At 45.0% G+C, this 24,491-nt stretch overlaps 1 protein-coding gene across 2 annotated transcripts; it reads left to right on the forward strand.

The window, feature by feature from the left end:
* Positions 1–3,310: 3,310 nt before the first annotated feature.
* Positions 3,311–24,211, forward strand: DLST (dihydrolipoamide S-succinyltransferase). Of its 2 annotated transcripts, none has more exons than XM_083447164.1 (15): positions 3,311–3,470; positions 11,160–11,196; positions 12,558–12,606; positions 13,073–13,128; positions 14,110–14,184; positions 14,484–14,539; positions 15,194–15,305; positions 16,068–16,229; positions 16,506–16,582; positions 17,361–17,458; positions 19,506–19,636; positions 20,148–20,221; positions 20,701–20,784; positions 21,716–21,883; positions 22,932–24,211. In XM_083447164.1, the coding sequence occupies exons 1-15, from the start codon at positions 3,396–3,398 to the stop codon at positions 23,064–23,066; spliced, it is 1,389 nt and encodes a 462-aa protein (XP_083303290.1). In that variant the 5' UTR covers positions 3,311–3,395; the 3' UTR covers positions 23,067–24,211. The 2 variants fall into 2 exon arrangements, with proteins under 2 accessions (XP_083303290.1, XP_083303291.1); XM_083447165.1 differs by having other exon boundaries at positions 3,316–3,470; positions 11,163–11,196.
* Positions 24,212–24,491: the final 280 nt, after the last annotated feature.

Below are 24,491 nucleotides of genomic sequence, written 5' to 3' on the forward strand. Positions count from 1 at the left end.
GATGACTTTTCTTTTTTAAAAAAGGCCAGAAATCTGGAGCGGCAAAAGAAAGGAAGAGAATATATACTATCTAGTATTTTATAAAAATAATAAGCCTTCCATATGTACGGAAATGATTCTTTCCTTTATTCATCTTCTATCTCTGTTCAAATACTCCAGTCTGTCTAGAGAAAACAAACAATAGAGCTGGAAGAGTTGGAAAATTCTACACCCAGCCCAAAGTAGTATATCATATGTTCTAAGAAGCATCCCCCAAGAGATCCTACAACATTCCCATTATCCTATAACACTGCTAAACTGTTCTTATAATGAGTAAGAATTTCTGAACATTTAACTGAAATCTACCCTGTTGGGATAATTTGCTCTCAACATACCCTCCTATCTAATCACGGCATTCTTTCTGGCGCTCTTTTGTACCTTCTGTGCCTATTTTGGCTGCAGTGAATATGCCAATGTTGACTGAATTACAGGAGTCAGGTGTTCATCAGGGTAGGTCTTTTATGGATTGAAGCCCCACATTTGTGCCAATGCAAGCATGCTCACCAGTCATGACCATGTTACAACTAGGGCTACTATCTGCATCCTTATAGTCTCCTCCAGAAATCTCTAAAGAAAGAATGTAAAAACACAGCTACAGTACTGTGAGAAACTATTTCCATCAGCTGCCAAAGGTACTTTACCAAACAGCCAAACCTCTCACTGCATACAGAAGACATTGAACAGTAAGACATTATCTCAAGATATTGAAAGAATCTGATGCCCTTTCCAAAACAACCTTTCTCAAAAAGTTTTCTCAAGAGGAATCCTGACAAATTCATAATGACTCAGTCCTGAATTCAGACCCAAATTTCTCTGAGACACGCACCAAATGTCTGGGTACTTCATCAAACTTTCTTAAGATCTCTGTAAATAGTTATTGACACTTCTTAAATCCTTCTCAGCAATCAGACACTACCCAAATAATAAAAGTTGCTTTTTCATACCCTCAAACTGCAATTGGAAAGAATTTTAAAGGAGATTCTAAAAGAAAAAGCATGATAAAAAGGTATTGTCAGAGATATTTTAAAAACAAGTTGCTTCTACACTCTTTCTAACTAAAATCTGCAAAGTTAAACCTCCACACAGAGATTGTGTAGCATTGACCACTTACCTTGGCTGGCAAAGGTATATGGAATGCTACTCTGTACTTTTACAGCATCTGCAGACCCGTTTACTGAGAAAGAGGGCACTGAATCACTGGTGCTGTCATTAATGATCCCTCTAACTGCAGCACCAGTCACAGGGCTGTGAAGAAGGCCAACAGCAGCCAACCAGCTTGAAGAAGCCTATGAATATGTAAAACAGAAATGCAACCATCAGGTGCAGTTCACATGTGGGATTTAACATTTACACTGTGGTTGCTCCCGGACAACCTGTTTCTTCAGTATTTATTTTGATTTGTTTGCAGGGAGATTAGATGGCAGCTATTTATTGAGCATTCATTCTGATTTGTTTGTGTGGAGGTTAGTTCAAGCAAGAGTTATTATCCTACACTTTATTGCAAAAAGCCAAATTTAGGGGACATGGGTTTGTTGTGGAAGAGCTCCAATAGCACAACCTACATTTGATGGTATGTGAATGAATTCCACCTCAAAGCGTCATTTGAACAATAATGGCTCTTTCAAACAAAAAATGGAAGTTACTCTCAAGTATTGTCAGCCAAATGAGGACTTGACTGGCCAATTGATCAGTGCTGAGTCTCAGTAATTTCTGAAACCACCTTCTTAGCTTTAAATATAATAAAAAGATATAAAAAGATTTTTAAAAATCCTTAATTCACAGTAAGGTGGCAGATGAGGCAGAGGATTCACTTCATTGAGTCTCAAACAGCTCTGCTGCCCTCTACCAATGGAGTTCCCTTTTCTGCCCACCAAATGTATGGGTGGGTGTGGAAAATCCCGAAAGGTTTTTGTTTGCCCCCCACTTTCTGCCCTAGGTAGCATGGGTGAGTGATGGAGCTGCGGATACAGCGGTGCCTACACTGCTCTTCTTCAAACCTCACCACTTCCCAACAGGGGTTTGTATTGCTCTACCTTGCAGGGGGCCCCAAAAACTTTGCCACTTTGGCTAGGTGAGTTGCACTGCTGGCCTGCCACTAGGCAGAGGTGGGGCAATCACTTCAGGTGGCAAGTGTTAGGCGGCAGCACCCGGCCATTCCGCCTGAGCTTCCAGAAATGTGGATGCCACAAAACCTGTCCTGAGCTCCCTGAACAAGCCTCTTTTCTCAGGTGAAATGAAAGGTTCTGCCCTGTCTTCAATGCCATTCCAGTAAGGTTCTGCGTGTGAAGCAAGGCACCAACTTGTCCTTCATCTCAGGCTGCAAAACGTATTGAGCCAGCCTTGGCGGAAAGACAGCACTATCCTGTCTCGCTTATGAGCTCGCAGGCATTGGGCTGCCCACCGTTGGAAACTGGAGGCTGGACTAGGTTAATCCTGGATCTTACATCCAGCAAAGTAACTGTTGCGTTTACAGCGTGCTTGTGCATTAAATCATGCTGCAAAGAAAGGGCAATGACTTAGATCCAAAAATAAGGAAGGTCGTGGCAGGAAACTTGTCTCCCTTTCCTTCCTTTCTGCAGCCGCCCACGCAAACCGCGAAGCAGATGGGCGTGCGGGGCACAGCTGTCAACTTTCCCCTTTTCTTGCGAGGAATCCTATTCGGAATAAAAAAAGGAAAACGTTGACAGCTATGGTCCAGTGTGGTTAACTTAGGGAAGTTCTCAGAAGGAAAGTTTCCTGTCCAGTTCTGCCCCCTGCAGCCCCACTTCCCAGAGCACACCCCTCCTTGTTCGAGGGCTCGCCTCTGCAAATGCTTTTGAGGGAAACGCACACGACTGCAGGACTGGAAGATGCAGGGCAAGATCTGGAGCCCACAGAGATAGAAAAAATTAGAGTGACAACTTGCTTAATGGAGAGGGATTCTCCTGGAGCTATATATACATATATTCTACAGTTAGAAAGATCGTTTTCGGGTGTGTGTTTTGCTTGAGGGAGGAACAGCATGGTGCACAAGCACAGCCACTACTGCTGCTCATTTGCGCTCCTGCAGAGGCTAAAAGCGGCCTTTGCAATCGACTCTGAAGCTGGACGCCGCGTGCTCCTCTTCACTCTTGTAGGGTCTACGCCGGCTGCCGCTCTCCTCGCCCTCAGGGCCGTTCTGCTCCCCGACTTCTCCTCGCCCCGCCCTCCCTTTGTGCTTCGGGGAGCCGCGATTGGTACAGCCCGTCGCGCCCTGCCCCTTTCTCGAGCCGCGGTTGGTCGATCCCAGGCTGCATCCGGCCTCCGCCGGGCCTGCTTCCGGTGTGCGCCCTGGGGCTCTTCCTGCCGCCGCCGCCGCCGCCGCCTCTTCCTCCGCGATGCTGCTTCTTTCTCTGGCCCGGGCTCGCTGCCTCAACCGGGCGCTCGGGCGCTCGTTCTGCGCCGCTCGGCAGGTACCACCTCCCGCAGGGGAAGACGGAGGGGCAGGTCGCGGGCTGGGGCCGCCACGAAGGTGCTGACGGGCACCAAGGGCAACGGGGGGACGCGGGGCGGCGAGGCGGGGGAGGCCGCAGTCGTGCCCGGGGGAAGGCTGCCCTGCCTCGCCTCGCCCCGCTGCCTCTTGCCCGTGGCTAACGGAAGGCCCCGAACGGGCTGCTGAAGGCGAGCGGGGAGCGGCTCTTATCTTGGGGCGCCTCCCGTTGCCTCCGGGCCCTGCCCGTTTTCAGGGCGAGGCGAGGTCAGGCATGGAACTGAACGGCAGCCGTCGGGCACCTCGGAGCCCAAGGCCGGCAGGGGATCCTGCCGGGCGTGAAGGTGGCTCTGAAGGTTGAAGCGCAGCGCGACAGCTTGGCGACGCCTAATATCACGCGTGGCTCTTGTGCCTCTGTATCGGCGGGTGTCGTCCCCCTACAGCAGCCTGCGCGGTAACCGCGAAGGTTTGTTGAGCAGGTGTGACCCCGGTTGACCTCGCACCGCGGATGTCTGCGAACGATGCCCCTCTCCGCCCGGCCCGGAAGCAGGGGTCCCCTGCTTCAATGCCGCACAGCGCATTTGTCTTGTCTAGTCGGAATGTTTATGCATGACGGGATCCTCGTTAATGATCGTTGCAAATAATTGCCTTGTCCCCCCCCCCCCAGTTGTATGGTAACGGGCGCCAAGATAAAATGCCACTGTCTCATCACCAGTTGGCATGGTACAATATACCTGTTTTGCAGCAATTATCTGGTGACATCCTAATTAACTGTAATTAACATTCAGCCATCTCAGTTTCCCCTTTTCTTGTTTATTACTTCTGTTTGGGATGGATAGATTTGAGCAATTTTTTGAGCAACAACAAAAAGTAAAATACCTGTTGGGGCATTGTAAGTAGGAGCAATCCTAACCAGGCAGGCACACTGGCATATTTCCAGTGTAAATGAAGCTGCATCATAATTGCTGTTGGCTGGATCATTTTCTGCCCTTCCATTGACTCGTATGGGGTGGATTTTAGTCACACCTGCAATTTTGTTGGTGTAGGTACACTGAACCCTATACAGGATCAGTGATTGGAGGGAATTAGGATGCAATGTTTGCTCCTCTTCCTGACCTTGACATACCCTTTTTTGGCCTCAACAGTGGTGTAACTTCTGCCAACTTAACTAACACTTTCAGCTAATGTAAGTAGATATGCCAGAGTAAGTCCTTCATGTCAGCTCATTTGGACAGCAGGGAGGGAGGGTTGGGAAATATGCCACATCGTAACCTCCTCTATCCAGTATATCTGTGAGTTAGGATTGCACAGTCAGTCTGACTGAAAGCATTTGACTTTGAAACACAGTTAACTAAAAGGCCAGTGGGAGAACTTGAGTAAAAGATGGAGATAGGTGCTCCAGAAGGTGCTCCAGAAGGACCTTCTGAAGGTGCTCCAGAAGGTCATAACCACAGCCCAAAGGATTATTGGTCATCCTCTCCCATCTTTGGAAGAACTGTACGGTTCCCGTTGTCTTAGGAAAGCAAACAACATCCTGCAGGATTCATCTCACCCGGGACACAGTCTGTTTGCACTACTGCCTTCTGGCAGGAGATATAGAAACATCAAGTCAAGGACAAATAGACTGAAAAACAGTTTCTATCCAAGAGCTGTGGCCTTTTTGAATGCTGTAACTCGATAGTGTGACCTGGGAGTTTGATGGGTGTTGGTGTGGGTGTGGCTGGAATGTGGTTTGTTTGGTTGTTGTTGTTGTTTTGCTTTTGTTGTTTTTAAGGGATGGCATCCAATTTCGTTGCACTTGTGCAATGTTGCACTTGTGTAATGACAATAAAGAATCTATTATCTATTATCTATTATATGGATCAAGGAAGGCTGTTGTAGTTACAGTATGTCAAATAAGGAAGAACAAATGCACTTGAAAGGTCAGGTGTGAGTGTTGGGGTTAAAGGAAAGAAGAACTGAAGCAATGGACAAATCTAGCATTGTTGTAAAAATGAAAGGCAGGAATATAAGATGAACTCAAAGTTATTGATTTGAATGATGGGAAGTTTGGATTCAGTATGTTGTTGTTTAGTCGTGTCCGACTCTTCGTGACCCCATGGACCAGAGCACGCCAGGCACTTCTGCCTTCCACTGTCTCCCGCAGTTTGGTCAGAATCATGTTTGTAGCTTCGAGAACACTGTCCAACCATCTCATCCTCTGTCGTCCCCTTCTTCTTGTGCCCTCCATCTTTCCCAACATCAGGGTCTTTTCCAGGGAGTCTTCTCTTCTCATGAGGTGGCCAAAGTATTGGAGCCTCAGCTTCACGATCTGTCCTTCCAGTGAGCACTCAGGGCTGATTTCCTTAAGAATGGATCTTCTTGCAGTCCATGGGACTCTCAAGAGTCTCCTCCAGCACCATAATTCAAAAGCGTCAATTCTTCGGCGATCAGCCTTCTTTATGGTCCAGCTCTCACTTCCATACATCACTACTGGGAAAACCATGGCTTTAACTATACGGACCTTTGTTGGCAAGGTGATGTCTCTGCTTTTTAAGATGCCATCGCCTTTCTCCCAAGGAGCAGGCGTCTTTTAATTTCGTGACTGCTGTCACCATCTGCAGTGATCATGGAGCCTGAAAAAGTAAAATCTCTCACTGCCTCCATTTCTTCCCCTTCTATTTGCCAGGAGGTGATGGGACCAGTGGCCATGATCTTCGTTTTTTTGATGTTGAGCTTCAGACCATATTTTGCACTCTCCTTTCTCACCCTCATTAAAAGGTTATTTAATTCCTCCTCACTTTCTGCCATCAAGGTTGTGTCATCTGCATATCTGAGGTTGTTGATATTTCTTCCGGCAGTCTTAATTCCGGCTTGGAATTCATCCAGCCCAGCCTTTCGCATGATGAATTCTGCATATAAGTTAAATAAGCAGGGAGACAATATACAGCCTTGCCGTACTCCTTTCCCAATTTTGAACCAATCAGTTGTTCCATATCCAGTTCTAACTGTAGCTTCTTGTCCCACATAGAGATTTATCAGGAGACAGATAAGGATTCAGTATATGGCCGGTTGAAAAGAAATGTATGGGAAACGTTTTTGCAAGATGAGTACTTCATTCCAGAGAAGAACTGTGAGGTTGCTGAATTAGTGACTACTTCACTATTGAATCTTTTGGGGAGAGGAGCAGCAAAAATGTATCAGCGAGCTGCCTACACCTAGAAGGAACAGCTGAAAGGAGTAGCTGAACATGGAAGGTCTTAAAAATTTGTGGACAAAACATTCTTAGAAAGAGAGAGTGTACAAAGCTTTCAAGGTAGCAGAATAAATGGGGAACTTTCTGTGCAGTAAATTGGGGAGGAGGTAGCTGAGAAGGAAAAGACACAAGGTTTTAATTCACAATAGTCAGGTTATCATAGCATAAGAACATAACAGTCCTGCTGGATCAAAACAGGGTCCCATCTAGTCCATCATCCTGTTTTCACATTGGCCATCCTGATTCCTATGGGAAGTCTGTAATCAGCCATAAGTGCAACAGTACTCACAAAGAATTGTAAAATATGCTGACAACCAATGTCATTGAACTATTTCAGCAGAGTTCAGCTTTCTCCTACTGAGGTTTTTAGGGCATCTCCGCTTTCACTGTCACTATCCAGAGAGAAGTGTCCCACACTAGTTCTCTATATCCCACCACGTTTCCATTGTGCCCACCATATCTATGTTCTCCCTCCCTGGGAACGGGTCCCTTTTAAGGAATAGTGTTTCTCTTTACCAGAGTAATTCTCTGAACTATTCTCTGTGATAGCAGAATAGCTGTGTATACAACACCGTCACCCTGCCCTTGAAGGCCTTGCCGACCAACATCACTTCCTTCCCTACGTTAGCTACTTTGGCCTTGAACAAACATATTCCCTGAGACCCAGGAGCTCATCAAAATATTTAGTTCAGTTCCTGGGAATGAGAATTTCTGTCATGAATGGACAATGTGGGGGTTAAGTGGGGATTGAGGTGAGGATAGGAGTAGATTTAAAAAAAGAACTGAACCACAAACTCAACATTTAGATTGGAGTGAAGATGAATAGGGTTAGAGGACAAGCTCAGTGTTCCATTAAAATGCACCTGTTGCCCCCATTTTAAGGACCCCTGTAAGATCAGCTGGCTAGAACATGATACCACCGTATTTTTCGCTCTATAGGACGCATAGGACGCACCGGAGCATAGGAGGGGGAGAACAGGGGAAAATATTTTTTTTCTTGTTCTCTCCCTCTAAAACAAGGTGTGTTCAAGGTGCATTCACCTGACTTGTGGGGCTGGCGGTGGGGGGAAGCGCTGCTTTCCCCCACCGCCAGCCTCAAAGATCCCTGAAGCCTTTGGAGCGCAGCGCCCCGTTGCCTTGCAGATGCTTTGCACGCAGCCGTCCCCAAGCTAGAACAGTGAGACAGAGCCCTCCGTCTCACTGTTCTGGCTTGGGAACAGCCTTGCTAGCCTCTGCAGGACAGCGGGGTGAAGGCACCCTGCTGCCCTGGAGAGGCTTTGCGCGCAGCCGTCCCCAAGCTAGAACAGCGAGATGGAGCGCTCCGCAGCGCTCCGTCTCCCTGTTCTGCCTTTGGGCTTAGTGGCGCAGCCTGCATTCGCTCTATAGGACGCACACACATTTCCCCTTAATTTTTGGAGGGGGAAAAGTGCGTCCTATGGAGCGAAAAATACGGTACTTTACTGCCCATGAACCAGGCATCTTTACTTTTACAATATCTATAGAAAAAAACACATATGACATCTGAACAACAAACAGAGCAGTGACCTGTGTTGTATTTTCCTCATGTATACCACATTCTAATCTGTCTCCTTGCTAATCACGTATGCAACTTACTCACTACTTTCTAGACTTTGCTTCATCTAGGGCCAGAAAACTTTTCCCCTCTTAAAACGATATTTCAAGTGAGAAATAAAAAAACCTCATATATGTCGTATTTTTTGCCCTTTAGGGCGCACTGGCCCATAGGGCGCACTTATTTTTTTTTTGGGGGGGGGGGAATAAAGAAGAAAAAAAATTCCCGCCCCAAAGAGCAAAGAAGCCATGACGGCGAGTGGGATGGATCCCGCTAGCTGTCCTGGCTTTGTTTTTAGCCTCGGGGCTGGGGGTCCGGGAGTGAAGGCGAGGTTGCGCAACCTCGCCATCGCTCCCGGAGCTTGCGGGGCTGGAGGCGGGGGAAGCCTGAGCTTCCCCAGCCCCCAGAACAGGCTGCTATCCGCAAGCCTTGGGAGCCTGGCGGGAACTCCCTCCGGGCTCCCAAGGCTTGCAGAGAGCTGCCTGAAGCCCGGGGTGCGCCCCACTGCGCTCCCCGGGTTTTGGGCTGCAGGCTGCTGTCCGCAAGCCTTGGGAGCCCGGCGGGAACTCCCGCCGGGCTCCCAAGGTTTGTGGATAGCTTCCTGCATTCGCCCCATAGGACGCATAGCCTGCATTTGCCCCATAGGACGCACACACATTTCCTCTTCATTTTTGGAGGGGAAAAAGTACGTCCTATAGGGCGAAAAATACGGTATACACACATTGCTATGGAATTCGTGTATTCTAAGGGTGGGTGGATGCGTCTGTCATGTTGCATAGGGTAATCATAGCCTTTGATTCAGAATGCTATGTAATCTTGAAAGTTTGGTGTTTGGAATAAAGATTACATGGATAACAACAGGGTCTAAGATTGATCAGAACTTCGCCATTTAGATTTGCGTCACCATATCCACCTCCTCAAACAAACATTTAAGAAATGTTTTAATGTGTGAGTATCAGTGTAGTCATGTTCATTTTGTTTCTTCTATGATTTGTTGGGATGATATGATGTGATATTAAATGATCTGTTTGTTACTCCTGGTGTGAGTAGAGTTCTTTGGTAGAATATAATATATATCACAAGTTTTTGTAACGACCAAGTGCATTACTTCATGAATGCAGGGCTGGTTTCTTCCAATCTCATTTTTGTTACATTTTATAAATTTATAACGAGACCGGGAAGCCATAGAACATGAAGGTTCAGTTCCATCAAGGAGTTCTGTTGGGTATACTGAGAAGGATAGAGTAGTAGCCACTACTATTCAGTCTCCTTGTGCTGTGCACCGCTTGTTCCACATTTCATGTTGTAAAATATATCTGGGCTGTGACTTTTCTGAACCTAGGAATCTGGGCTGTGCAATCAGGATAATACTGAAAAAATGAACTCAGTGTAATAGCCAGAAGCTGAAATCATTAGCTGAAAATGAGTTTACAACTTATGTAGCTCATCAGAATAGGAATTTCTGCCTCATTACAGTTAATCATGCTACTGTGCTCAGGGTAGTCAGTATATGTCCTCGCAGCAATCTTTTGAAGTAAGCTATGATGATTTCCATTTTACTGACATGGGATTGATGCTGTTCATGGATAAGCAAGGATTTGAACGCATGCTTTCCACTGCATCACACTCACTGGGTGATATCCAGCCATGTCATGCACAGAGTAGACCCATTTAAATCAATTGACAAGATTTCAGTGGATCTACTTGTATGACTAGCATTGGCTGTCATCCATTTTTCCCCCATTACATCCCATTGTTTGTACAGGCTTACCTGATGAAATCAAAAGATGAAATCAAAAGCCAGAGGCAGTGCTCATCTTAATTAAACCATTAGGCTTCATAGTAATTCAAATGGGAAAACTATGCATATTAACTGCCTGTAATCACGAGTTTGATCCTGTTACCCCATTTTGCAATATGTAGCTGTCATACCTCAATATTTAGCCATCATATTATATAAGAGAGAGACATACAAGGTTTCGAGAACCTTTCCCTCTTGCTTATTAAAGTTGCAACCCTGTGCACATTTACATGGGAATAAGTCCCATTGAACTTGGTGGGGCATATTCTAAGTAGGTGTGTAGGATGCCATTGAAGGCTGTGCATTTTTGAACATAAAGGAGAACAGCAAACAAGCAAAAAAATTGATCCCCTGTATTAAACTTTATGGATGCCTTTTTCCTGTGAATGAAAAATATTTGAAAGCCTAAGGCATTCGTTGAGATTCCTGCATTGCAGAGGGTTGGACGAGATGAACCCCATGGTGACTTTCAGCTCTACAGTTCTGCTATTAACTTGGGGCTACTTTCTCTGATGGGACGCGGGTGGCGCTGTGGGTAAAAGCCTCAGCGCCTAGGGTTTTCTGATGAGAAGGTCGGCGGTTCGAATCCCCGCGGCGGGGTGCGCTCCCGCTGTTCGGTCCCAGCGCCTGCCAACCTAGCAGTTCGAAAGCACCCCTGGGTGCAAGTAGATAAATAGGGACCGCTTACAAGCGGGAAGGTAAACGGCGTTTCCGTGTGCTGCGCTGGCTCGCCAGATGCAGCTTGTCACGCTGGCCACGTGACCCGGAAGTGTCTCCGGACAGCGCTGGCCCCCGGCCTCTTAAGTGAGATGGGCGCACAACCCTAGAGTCTGTCAAGACTGGCCCGTACGGGCAGGGGTACCTTTACCTTTTTACTTTCTCTGACAAACTAGGGTAGTCACACCTTGCTGATGAGAAGAGGTGTCATTATAGCCTCCTGAATCTGAATACAGTATATTTATTCTCTACTTTGGAATGTAGAATAGTGTGGAAAGGTGACTCTGCCTTGAGTTACTCAGGACTTATTTTTTTGTATTGGTGATTGTATAATCTTTCTCTTCAGCAGGGGAGCTGTCCACAGGGGAAACATTCACTCTCTGGTGAGTTGATTATTATTATTATTATTATTATTATTATTATTATTATTATTATTATGTGTCTGTCTTTCTTATTATTATTATTAGGTGTCTTGTCTGTTTCATAATCACCGTGACAAGGGAAATCTAATGAAAACCTGGTTACAAACTATAGTACATTCATACTTTTTTCTTTAAAGCCACAAGTGGTTTTAAAAGTAGTTAAAGATTAAAGAAAGTGAGAAATGAATTCCATGTTTACCTATGATATGTTAAAACAAGCTATGTAGCATAAATGACCAGCTCACTCAACCAACAGATTTGTGTACAGATTAGAATATTTGAAAATGACCATAATGCAGAGTCAGCATAACCACCAATGAACTCCATTTTTAACCTTCCTTGGCAGTTCCCACATTAAAGGATAGATAAATGATTCCTGTTTTCTGCCCAGATACTCAGGATATGTAGGTGGATGAACACAGTATTTTTAACCTACACCAGTTTGATAAGTTTGAAAAAGTAGAGATGCTCTGATGCATTTCCCATTCACTTAAGTAGGTTTGGGCAGAAGGAGTTCTGTATGAGTTATGTTCAAAATACATAATTTAGAACATAATTTAGGGAATGGTAGGTTGACTTGCAAGAGATCTTAGAGTTGATTTTGATGTAACTTTTTGGCTCAGATAATGAGATGATCCCAAGCGCCCAAACATGTTGAAACTCACATCAGAATAAGTTAGCCCACATGACTTTACAGATAGAATTTCTAAGATGTATCCAGTAAGTATTTGGAGTCTTGTTCATGAGGATTGTTCTGGGAAAAAGACTCATGGGACCACCCATTCTGGCATAATTTGACACTGTATAAATTATTTCAGGAACACTGTGCAATTAATTGGAATTAATTGAGCACTTCCAAAAAAATGGCCCCTTTTAGAAACGATGTGTTGTAAATGTTTTTGTTCTTTATCGAAAAAGGGAAGGAGCACAGGGTATGCAATTTTTTCTAAACATTTCTCCCCAGATGCAGATGAATTGAATGATTCTGGATGTTGTGGTGGTGGAGGAAATGCTACAAAATAAATTAAATGAATGCAGAGATATTGTGTTAGTGTCTTTTCCATTTCTTGATAGATATTAATCTTGCCCACCTCGCTGGCCAACACTTAGATTTTGGATACTGGGGCTGCTATTAATCTTTTATAAAAAAAACAGATTGAGGACTAGGATGATGGTGTGGAGACTTTTACATGTCAATAATAATTGTCAGCTGCTATTTTTACCTTTATAACATTTATTAAACTAATTTGTCTTAGTACACGTTACTGTAATAAGCGATATAATGTAAACAGATTTCTAATTGAAGTGCTTTCTGTTTCCAGGTGTCTCTCGATGCCAAGGGTTAGCTTATGCCAACAGCAGGAAGCATTTGTAAGTATTCAACTGTAAATAGTCAATATGTTTTGACTATTTGCATGGATGGAGAGTAGCTGCTACAACAACCCAGTAGTTACAGTATTGTCAGAGAGGGGTAGCTGCATTCTCTGTGTCCAAATTATCCCAGACCAGAGTAATCCACATTCTGCACCAAGAGTAGAAGAATTCTTGAACTGTATAAATTACCTGATTTGAATCAATTTATATATTTGCATATTTTGCACAATTTGTTCTGGAGGGGGGAACAAGCTAGGTAGCACCCCAGAAATATGATCTTCCTTGATTGTCGAATGCCTTGAAATAGACTCCCTTAGGTGCTGTGCAGAATGTCATCTGCCCCGATGAGCGTGTTAATTGTCAGGGCTGCTGATTGACAACCCAGTCAAGTCAGGCCAACAGATGCAAAATCTGTACTGCTTCTTGCTGGCCTTTAGTTGATCTCTTGTTTCTTGCTCTCCAGGGTAAATGGCTCCCGTGTGTTCACTGTCCGTTATTTCAGAACTACCACAGTGTGCAGTAAGTACCTGAGATGACTGCAGCTGGGGGGAGGGCTTCTCTGCCTGCACATTCCCTTCCAAGCTTGTTCCCCAACTGATTCTTAGTCTAAACTAAGGAGTACAAAATGCAGGAATACAAAGTAATAGACTGGAATTGTGTTTTTTCTTTGTTTGTCATACTACAGGTGGTTGTGATGCAGTGTAGGTTGGACTCTGGTATATTATGTCCCTTACTGGTCGCTCCCCCCATCCCTCAAGTGTCTCAGATTAAGCATGATTATTAGCATGTCACCTGTGTAAAAGATGCTCTGCAAAATAATATAAACTAAAAAAAGCCTGTTCCCTGTCCTGAGAAGCTTATGATTTGTTTCAACAGTTTGGGAAATAATGGAGAGGCAAGAGTAAGTATATAAATATGTCCTGAATCTACTGCAAAATGACCCCAATGTTCTACTTTTATGGAAGAGGGAGAACAGTCTACCTGAGGAGGCAAATTTTAAGGAGAAAAGAGAGATGACACTGTTCTGGTTCCCCCATAACGCTAAACCACGACTCATTAAACTATAACTTAGCCTTAGGTGTGAGCCCAGCCCAGCAGCTTCTGTGGTTTACTGCCAACAAACAATAGTCTAAAGCCGTTGTTTGTCATTGGCTTACAAACCTTGGTTTCTTTCAGTTAAGTTTAGTGTGCTGTGTGAACCCAGCTCCCTTCCTTAACCATGGTTTGCTTGACCACCCCACCCCAAATGCTCATCAAAGACACAAGGCAAGCGCAGCTGGGAAACAAATCAAACTTCAGAGAAGAAAACTATGGTTTGTTTGATCATCTGTGGGACAACAAACATTGGCTTTCGTGTAAATAGGTTGGTGTAGATGTTCTCGGAGGTATTGCTAGATATAAGAGGTTTCTAATAATGCTGTTTGTCCATAAGCATTCCAGAATCTAAAATGACTGAATGTGAAGGCTTTTACTACATGCAGATATACATTTCTTCTACAGGGGAAGAAGTTGTTACAGTGAACACACCAGCATTTGCAGAATCAGTCACAGAGGGAGATGTCAGGTGGGAGAAAGGTAAGAGGCAGCTTTTTGTCTTCTATGGTTTTCTTGGTCTGTTGTGGGAATACACTAAAGTCATAATTGGTGAAAGGAACGCTGGACACACTTATTCGATAGGTGAAAATTCACCAAACTAATTAAAGTTTGAAAGGTCAGTGTAAGTCCTCTATGAGGTATGTAATGTCCAGATCCTTATTATGCAAGTCCTCCGGCATACATGTAAGAATTGAGACTCTCTGCGAGGCATTGATGTGAGCTTTAAGAAAATGAGCTTTAAGAGTTTCCTTACTTAGGGTGGTTCTTTTCATTTTTAGCTGTGGGTGACACAGTAGGAGAAGATGAAGTGGTATGTGAGATTGAAACAGACAAGGTAAACGTCCTATTTTTCTTGTATAATTAGAAACGCCAGATGATGTATTCAGTTATGCGTGGTTTGCGGAAAATAGAGAAAATGCCTATTGTGGGAAACAGGATGCCAGACTAGATAGGCCTTTTGTTCTGATTCTTCAATGTTGCTCTTATGGGGTAGTTTCTTGATGCTCACCAGAGTGGAGGTGGGTAGGCTAAAGACAACAGAAGACCACAAAACCTAGGCAAGGGGCACTCTTCTAGCTTTTGACTCGAAAAACTTTCTTGTTTTCAGCTATGCCTTCTGGGATCTTGCATGTCCTCCATCATTCTCAGATTGAGAGTGAATCAGTTTTTATACTGGAGAGGGAGAGGCTTATTAGCAAATGCCATACTACTGGCTTCCTCTAGGGGCTCTGGATTTAACAAGCAGTACAGTTGATACAAATAAATAACTGTACTGTTCCTTCTTGTGATGAAACGCAGAGTTGATTTCCAGTGAAATATGTATACCCCCAAGATGTAATATCTCCATCATGCTGTTTCTTTGCATGATTTCTGTAGAAAGGCCAATCCCATTCATATGTCATTCATTCCTCTTCATGGGATAGTCCCATTTGCTTAACATATTTCCTTTTGATGATTGGGGGAGAGCTCATTTGTGTTTTATCTACAGACATCTGTGCAGGTTCCAGCTCCGGTAGCTGGCGTAATTGAAGCACTTCTAGTTCCTGATGGGGGGAAAGTGGAAGGAGGTACACCTTTGTTTAAACTCAGGAAAACCGGAGGTAAGTTGGGACCAGCCATGTCTGTTTCTTACACTGTCACAGTTGCAACAATGATGGGATTTGCTGCAAAAATAAAGAATCCGTATCTGAATGCTGTAACTGGACTGAATTGTCCAAATTCAACTTGACTTGCATACTTTGGCAGGGGGAAAAATCACAGTAATTCCCTGCAAAATTTTATAGGCAATGTGTAAAAATATGAGGGTTTGTGATTTATTGAAAGATAAATAGAAAGAAGCAGGTTCTTTGAGGAGGGGTGGAATGTGGGAACAGGTGACTCATGCAGTTACTACATTTGTTCCCATGGAAGCACCACATTGGGTAACCCTGCTCTAGACTCTTGCCAGTCAGACCTTAGTAAATGTTAGACCTGGGAACAGGGCCTCAGTTGCTAATCTCAAAGCCTCGAGCAAATGAGTGTGGGTATACACGATGCCAGATACAACAGGTAGCAAACCATTTTAAGGCTTTAAAGGTCGCCACCAGCACTTTGGTTTAGTTTCCAAACTCAGCTTTTAAAAGAACCTAATATATGGAACTTGCCCACTGCCTCTGTGCATAGCTATACCATTTCGCAAGTTTATTTTCTGGGTGCTAGCAGCCAATGAGACAAGTGAACACTGTCTTATTATATTAATATGGGCTCCTGATTCAAAAGGGTAATTTTCTCAAAGATACTGAAAGAGCCTGCTTGGGTGGAAAAAATGCACCTCTTGGGTTCTGTCTGCCTGTGCAACTGCCTTTCTCAATTCTTCTGTTTAGCTGCACCTGCCAAGGCCAAACCAGCAGCAGCCCCTGCACCAGAACCGGCAGCGCCTCCTCCTCCTCCTCCTGCAGCAGCAGCACCTGCCCCTGCAGCACAAATTCCCACTACGATGCCTCCAGTGCCCCCTGTGTCATCACTCCCTGTGGATTCTAAACCAGGTGAGACCAAGACCATCTCTAATCCCCCTTAACCAACCTCCTTCCACCTGCATCAGCAGGGAGTTATTCCGAACTGGAGACTGCAGAACTGTCCCCAGGAGAGTGTTCAAGAATGTCCACCTTGCTACCTAGCATGCATTAGGTATCATCTCCCAAATGAGTATTTCATCTCTACTTCAGATAGCCTTCGTGTTCATCCATTGCTTGCCAGGACATAAATCTTCTTCTCTCAGTCCCTTGACACATTTCTCCCCCGCCCCCCCAATTTTCTTTCAGTTTCTGCAGTAAAGCCAGTTGCAGCTGCTCCTGTGGCGGAACCTGGGGTCAGCAAAGGAGCCAGAGTGGAGCAAAGGGTAATTGGAAACTTCTTGCGCTTATGGGGCAGTGCATGAGGGCGATTGAGGCCGAGTGGGGACCATTCTTTTGCCTGAAAAACCTCCAGTCTAAGCCTCATGAGATGCAGTGGTCAAGTTGTGTTGTACAGTGGTACCTCGGGTTACATATGCTTCAGGTTACATACGCTTCAGTTTACAGACTCTGCTAATCCAGAAATAGTACCTCAGGTTAAGAACTTTGCTTCAGGATGAGAACAGAAATTGTGCTCCGGCGGCACAGTGGCAGCAGGAGGCCCCATTAGCTAAAGTGGTGCTTCAGGTTAAGAACAGTTTCAGGTTAAGAACAGACCTCCAGAACGAATTAAGTTCTTAACCCGAGGTACCACTGTACTATTCTGTGAGCAGTGGCTGAATACAGCAAAGTTTTTAGCTCATGAGCACTGCCTTTCCTACTTGTGTTATTCCTGGTAGTGATAGTCAGCAGTGTGAATTCTTGTCAATGTCAGTTTGCAAAACTACCTTTCTCCCATTACAGTCAAACCTCGGTTGTTGAACGTAATCCGTTCCAGAAACCCGTTCGGCTTCCGAAATGTTTGACAACTGAGGCGTGGCTTCTGATTGGTTGCAGGAGCTTCCTGCACCGAAGCGGAAGCCATGTCAGACATTTGGGTTCCGAAAAACATTCGGAAATAGGAGCATTTACTTCTGGTTTTTTGGCGTTTGGGAGCCAAAACGTTCCAAAACTGAGGCGTTCAGGATCTGAGGTTTGACTATATCTCTTTTTGTTCCACTTCAGGTGAAAATGAACAGGATGCGCCAACGCATTGCTCAGCGCCTGAAAGAGGCTCAAAATACATGTGCCATGCTGACCACCTTCAATGAAATTGATATGAGGTAAGGACCATATCTTCAGTATGTGCAGGTAAGCCAAGATCTTTCTGTGTTGCACTAGGAACAGGAACTTTGGCTCACTGGTGTGCATTGATCTTGTGTGTTTTGTCCTGGGATGAAGTGGTTTTAGCCAGCTTCTTGGTTGTATAGAGTGGAGGCTATTTCTAAGCAAGGACGCGGCTATGCAGCCGGCCGAAAGGCAGGTCCTGGAGCTCTCGCCCGGCCTTAGCATCTCTCCTTGGCAGTTGGAGAACCAACTGTGTTCCATGAAGTGCGTTTGTGGGCTGAGCACTAATGGATTTGGGGAGGGGGAAGCTTATGTTTCAGCACATTAAGGAAAATGGTGCCCAAATCAAATTGCTCTATGAAATCCTATCCTGCTTCTTAAGACAAAACACGTAAATATTTGGTGCTTGGAATAATAAGGTTGGCAAAATAATCGTGATTGGAGAGGAAATGCTGCAACTTACCTCATTTTAGAGGCTAATGGAGGTGTCGCTTTACTCTGGCCTTGGGCTCTTGTTGCAGTCAGTAATCTGCTTTGGATTGATTGCCCCGCGACTTGCAAGGGCTTAGGCCAAGGCCTTTTGCCTCCCCACTGGGTGTCAGTGTCTGCTGTAAAGGCTTCTCATGATGGCTTCCTCCCCTCAAACCCTTGTATCTTGGGAGGCGGTAATGTCTTTGGACGGTAATCCTAGCTCTAAACAAGATTAGGCAAAGGAAAACAAACAGTCTAAACCCAAAGGGGCACTTGTACTTGCTAAAAACTGCCTCTCTAAAGCCATATTGTCTGGGAGGGGGAAGATGAAGGCTACAATGCCTGCCTAGAATTGTCAAGACAAAGCTATTCTGTTCAATTTGGGTGGCTGGCTTCTGCTCCAGTAAGTGAATGATGGTAACTGCTACTTTCTGTACTCTGGTTGAGGGCATTTTAGAGTCATTGCATCAGAGGTCCTCCAAAGTACATAGCCCCAAACTCATGTGCTTGTTAAGTGTGGCCAGAGGAACTGGAGACATGGTTTACTTTTTAGATAGTCATAAACAAAGTGACGGTCAAATTCTGTCAGGATGGATGGAGCCTGTTGGAGGCACAAGGTCCCCCCTCATTTCCCATTATGCTTATTCTGAAGTTTGCTTTCACTGTGTCAATATTGAACCCAAGAGACCTATAACCTGTCTACTCTGGTTTTGTGGAGCTCTCCAAGGTCTTGGGAAGAGGTCTTCTGTACTCTCATTGGCCAAACATGTGCCTATTGGAAGCCTTCAGACAAGATATGAGCATTCTGCCCCTTTATGATCACTAGGAACTGGTATTAAGAGGCATTCTGCTTTCTGTTACTGGAAGCAGTAGATAGCTGTCATGGTTAGCAGCCACCAGTAGCTTTATCTTCCATGTCTCATCCTCTTTTCAAGCCATCAGGGTTAGTGGTCCTCACTGACATCTCGCGAGTGTGAAGTCCATAGTTTTGCTACGTGCACTGTGAAGAAGTTCCTCCTTCTAAATCTCCCAACATTTTAGTTTCATTGTATGACCCTGTAGCTCTAGCGCAGCAGTGAAGAACCTATAACCAGCAGGCAAATCTAACATTTTATTCCTCCTTTGACCAGATGTGTGGTGGTCGTCCCCATAATTTAAATATCTATAGGAATTTTAAAGTGAAAGTTCATCATCACATGGGGATACTTTGAACAGCCATATGCATTTCAGCATAGTATGCAGTAGCTTGTTTTGGTGACACCCTGAGGGTAACATTAGTAATGGTTGTAAAGTAATTGGCTGTTGTAAACTTTGGGGAGGGAGAGAAAATATTAGTAATTTTTCCACTCCTGATACACTTCTCAGAGATCAGCCAGTCTATACTGCAGTGAAACTCTTTGTTGAAACTCTGATAACATTTCTTTTAAAAAATAATTAATAAATTGCAAGCCACTTTTGAAATAAGGGTTGAGCCACAAAGTAACTCTAGTCAGGAATGTGCTGCAGATCTGGTGCTTAAGTAGATACTACTACTTTTCCTAGTAGTAAATGTTCTTCTGATGGCTTTTTCAGTAACATCCAGGAAATGAGAGCCCGGCACAGGGACAACTTCCTGAAGAAGCACAATATGAAACTTGGCTTTATGTCTGCCTTCGTGAAAGCTGCAGCCTTTGCGTTGCAAGAGCAGCCTGTTGTAAATGGAGGTGAGAACAATGGGGCAGAGTTTCTGAGATGCCTGAGTGTCATGAGCAAGCCTCTGTGGAAGGTAGTACTATCAGACCTCATGATGAAGTCACGTGCGGCAGCTGAGAGTCTCTGCACTTGTGCAAAGAAAAGCAACTGTGTTATGACAAACCCTTTCTTAGCAAAAGGATATTCACTTGGGCAGAAGTTGGTCTATGGAAAGAAATTGCATGCCCAACTCCTGCTGTTTCTTACCTTTTCCATGCATGAGACAAGACTGCCTGTTTCTCCAAACACACAGGACTTGAAGGAAAAAGAAAAGGTCAAGGCACTTGCTCCTTGCAAGGTGGTGACTGGCGGAAACCTCGTCTTTCCTTTACACTAGGCAGATCAGCTTCCCTCCATTACTAATTTTTAGTGAATGGAAGGAAGAGATGGACTAAATCAATAAAGCTTGATTTTTGCTCCTGATTAGAGCTTTGACTCTTGATGCTTCTGTATGTAATGGCCTGCTTTTCTTTCTCCATCTAGTGATAGACGATACTACCAAAGAGATTGTGTACAGGGAATATGTGGATATCAGTGTTGCAGTGGCGACTCCTAGGGTATGTATTGTGGGAACATGCATCTGGCTGATGCATGGGACATCATTTGGTTTGGTGTTCAGCTGTAAGAAATGAAAATTCAGAGACAAGCTTCTTGGCTTTGTCTAATCCTACAGCAAGGGAGGGTGTTCTTGTCCAAACTTCCAGGGTGGCATGGGGGATCAGTCATAGGCCTAGTGAGATACAGAGGGCATCAAATTTGACTGGGGAGGGGGTAGAGGAAGTAAGTCCCCCAATCCTGTTTTAGATACACCCATAGGCGCCAGCTCCTAGGGGCCAAGGGAGTTCCACCCCCTCAATGTTCAGAGGGTGTTTGGCTCCACCCCCTGGCTCCTCAAGATGTTGGGCTGCCTCAATCAGTTAGAGAAAATGGTACCTCTGGATACACACCTCTGTCCAGTGATGGCTTGCTCTATATTTGGCTCTTGTTGTCATGTTATATATGTTGTGTTTGACTCAGAGATCTTTGTTTCTTTCAGGGTCTTGTGGTCCCTGTAATCAGAAATGTAGAAACAATGAACTTTGCTGACATTGAGCGAGCAATCAATGAGCTGGGGGAAAAGGTAATGTTTTGAGTATAAAGGGTTCTCAAGGGTGAAAACCAGACACGCATCTTTCTTAAGGGGTATCAGAAGGGGGAAAGGGGAGTGTGACTAAGACAGTGGGCAGGATGAAGGTTCTGGTTCAGTAATTTGACAAAAAGCTAAAGCCAACTGCAGAGTCTCCACTTCAAGAAGCCTTAAAATTCCAGGCCCAGATATATATATCTAGCATTTGGTGCTCTGTGATACATCACCTGAAAACACTTGGCCATTCTGACTAATAGATGTTGATCGACATGTTTTCTGGAAGACAAATCTAACTTTTAAAAAAGTGATGTAAACTAGTAGCCATGTCCGTATCTGGTTGCAGTTCAAGAAAAAAACATATTCTTTATGCTAAATTTGCAAATAACATGAAACAGGCTGGATTCAAGTTTGTCAACAGTAATGGGGAGGGTGTTCTCAAGGAAGCATATTCTGGGGGGAGACGGAAACTCATTCTGCTGTGCCTTAAAGACATAGCACTTTATATGGTGGCACAGTGATGATAGTCCCTTCCATTGTATTGGAACCAAGTGTACCTGTATTCCTTTTATTTTTTTACACCCATAAATAATATGTTGGACAGTGCTGTGGCAAAATAGAAACGACTCAATTTATTCTTATCCTTCTTAGAATTGCCATGTGTTGAAAAAGGTACATTCTGTTGCAGTCTTAAGCTACCCCAGCAAAAATCTAGCTATTGCTCTCTGTCTTGTGCTTTGATCATTCTGAATTTGATAGCACCCTCAACCTTGAAGATATTTATATGAACTTCAAAGGACTCCCCCTGTAACCTCAATATTTTCACTAGTCGTTGGGGATTCTCAGATAACTTCTTGCCTTTGCTTAGTGTGGGGAACTTTCACATGCTAGTGATACTGAGTATTTCTCCCCCCCCCCCTCATTTCAGGCCCGCAAGAATGAGCTTGCCATTGAGGATATGGATGGCGGTACATTCACCATCAGTAACGGCGGTGTATTTGGATCCCTGTTTGGGACACCCATCATCAACCCCCCTCAGTCTGCTATCTTGGGCATGCATGGCATCTTTGACAGGCCTGTTGCTGTTGGAGGCAAAGTATGTACTGTATGGAAAGTTAAGGGGCTTAATGGGGCTTTTAAACGTTACCTTAGCCGCTGGCAAGCCACTTTTCTGTGACTGGCTCCTGCACAGTTGAAATGACATGTAAATGACCAGGCTAGGTAGATAAGCCAATTTATTGTTGTTGTTGCTGCTGTTGTTATGCCTCCCATCTGACTGGGTTGTCCCAGCCGTTCTGGGGGCTTCCAGAAAAATATAAAAGCCAAACAAAACATCAAATATTAAAAACTTCCCTATACAGGCCTGCCTTCAGTGTCATAGAGTTGCTTCTGTCCCTTGACATTGATGGCTGGGTGTTCCACAGGGCGGGCGCCACTACCAAGAAGGCCCTCTGCTTGCTTCTGCGTAACTTAAATGTTACACAATGAGGGAAATGCCAGAAGAGCCTTGAAGCAGGACCTCATTGTCTAGGCTGAATGATGGGGTGGAGATGCTGCTTCAGGTATAAAGCCTACCCATGCTGAAGCTGCTCATAGCAAAGCATCTTCCAGATGGCTAGAGTAATGTTTAAAGGGGGCCTTCAGTCTAGTAAAATAGAACCATAGAATTGTAGAGTTGCAAGGGACCCTGGGGGACATCTAGTCCACCCCCCTGCATTGCAGGAATATGCTGCTGCCCCATACAGGGATTGAACTTGCAGCCTTGGCATTATCAACACCACACTCTAACCAACTGTCCAGTCTGATGATGGAGGAGAAAGAAGTGGATCAGACTGAACTAGGAGCCCTGACAAGTCCAGTAGAAAAGGACCAACTGGAAGTTTTGACCACTGTAAAATTATTCTGAGAAGATAGGGGAGTATTCTGGGTTTGAATTAGAGGGTGAATGTGTGGGGGAAAGGTTTGAAGAGTTTGTGTCAAATTATTAAGACATAAGAAAACTCCAGCTTGGGGTTTCACTTTCTTGGTTATGCAGGGCAAATGTTACAAAGCTTAAAATGTAACTTGCTTAGGCTTTGAGGTACATCACCAAGTTGATTACAAAAGAAAATGTTCAGCTTAACCATCTCTTTTTTCTTCCTTAGGTTGAGGTGCGCCCAATGATGTATGTGGCTCTGACGTACGACCACCGGTTGATTGATGGCAGAGAGGCGGTGACTTTCCTGCGCAAGATCAAGGCTGTGGTGGAAGATCCTCGTGTGCTGCTGCTTGACCTGTAGAGAACAGCAGCCCCCACCTGCCCCATCCAGTAGAGCAAGGACGCAGCAGCAGCAGCAGCAGCAGATGGAACAGAGGACATTCAGGAATCAGCAGGGCTTCATTCCAGTCATCTCCTCCCCCTAGTGGCAGGAGGTGCTTTGAAAGGAACCCCCGAGGGTAGTGTGCCACCCACCTTTCCTGCCTCTTCCAAAGATGGTTCGTTTTCTTCCCAGGGCAGACAAGCAGGTGTCATTACCTGTTCAGATGTAACCTACCATTTCCCCTCTTCTTGCTCCAAACAGACATAGCCTCATCTCTCTCTCTCGATCTTATGGGAACAGAAGCTGCCTGCTGTTTAGCTAGAGCTTCCCTCCCGAGCAGCTCTTGCACAGAAACTCAGCTTTAATTCAGTATCATCGCGGCAGCTGTCGGAGGGGAAAGGCTGGTCTCTGCTCCACTTGAAGGCTCTAGGTCTTTGGAACAGCGAAGCTAGCCTGAGGCTCTCTAGGGCGATTCAATTGCTGTGCCTGATCTTACATGCCTCCAGTAACGGAGAGTAAATCTGCACTCCAGCCACCTTGTGGGTTTTTTGACCTTAACGGGATGAGGCACTCCCAGGGGATACTGCCTCCCCAGCCATTATCTAGATCCTCTCCTAGTAGTGAGGGGCAGTTCTAAGGATTGTTTTCAGGGACCTTCCTCTGCCTCATCCCTTCACAAGCAAGGAAGTGGCAGTAGCAGCTCTCTCCCTCTCCCACTTGGAAGTTGTTTCTTTCGTTCTAAGCCTCTGGTAGGGCAGAATGGGTGTCCCATCTCACTGTCAGGTCCAGTTCAAGTTGACTGGCTGCTGGGGATTAGGGGGAGATGGCAACCTTCGGTGGCTGTCCTACGTTCCATCTAATCCTCATTGAATGGTTTTATCAACTTCGTGACTGCAATGGTATGGTAATGTAGGTTGGGACTAGGTTGTCTTGTGTGGCATGTATCCTAGCCTAAGGCTTGCTGGTTCATGGGGACATATCCTTAGTACAATAGCGTGCACATATATTGTTGAGTGAGAGGGTTGCTAGTGCCTGCAGGGTTTATTACTCTTGTTCGCCGCACAGAACTTGTAATTAAAGTATTTAACATGACAGATTTTAAACAAAATAAAACAAGGAAATTATGTGTGTGTGTATGAATGGGAGGAATGAAATACAGTGGGATGACACTTAGGGTAAGACGTTGTGTTTATAAGCAATTGAGGAACACCTTCAAAGGAACAGAACCTGAGCTGATTTTGCCCAAGTTTTTCTGAGTTTAGTAAAAGGTAAAGGTAAAGGTACCCCTGCCCGTACGGGCCAGTCATGTCCGACTCTAGGGTTGTGTGCTCATCTCACTTAAGAGGCCGGGAGCCAGCGCTGTCCGAAGACACTTCCGGGTCACGTGGCCAGCGTGACAAAGCT

Source organism: Podarcis tiliguerta (genome assembly GCF_965153285.1).
Source record: "Podarcis tiliguerta genome assembly, chromosome: 1".
Classification (NCBI taxonomy): Eukaryota; Metazoa; Chordata; class Lepidosauria; order Squamata; family Lacertidae; genus Podarcis; species Podarcis tiliguerta.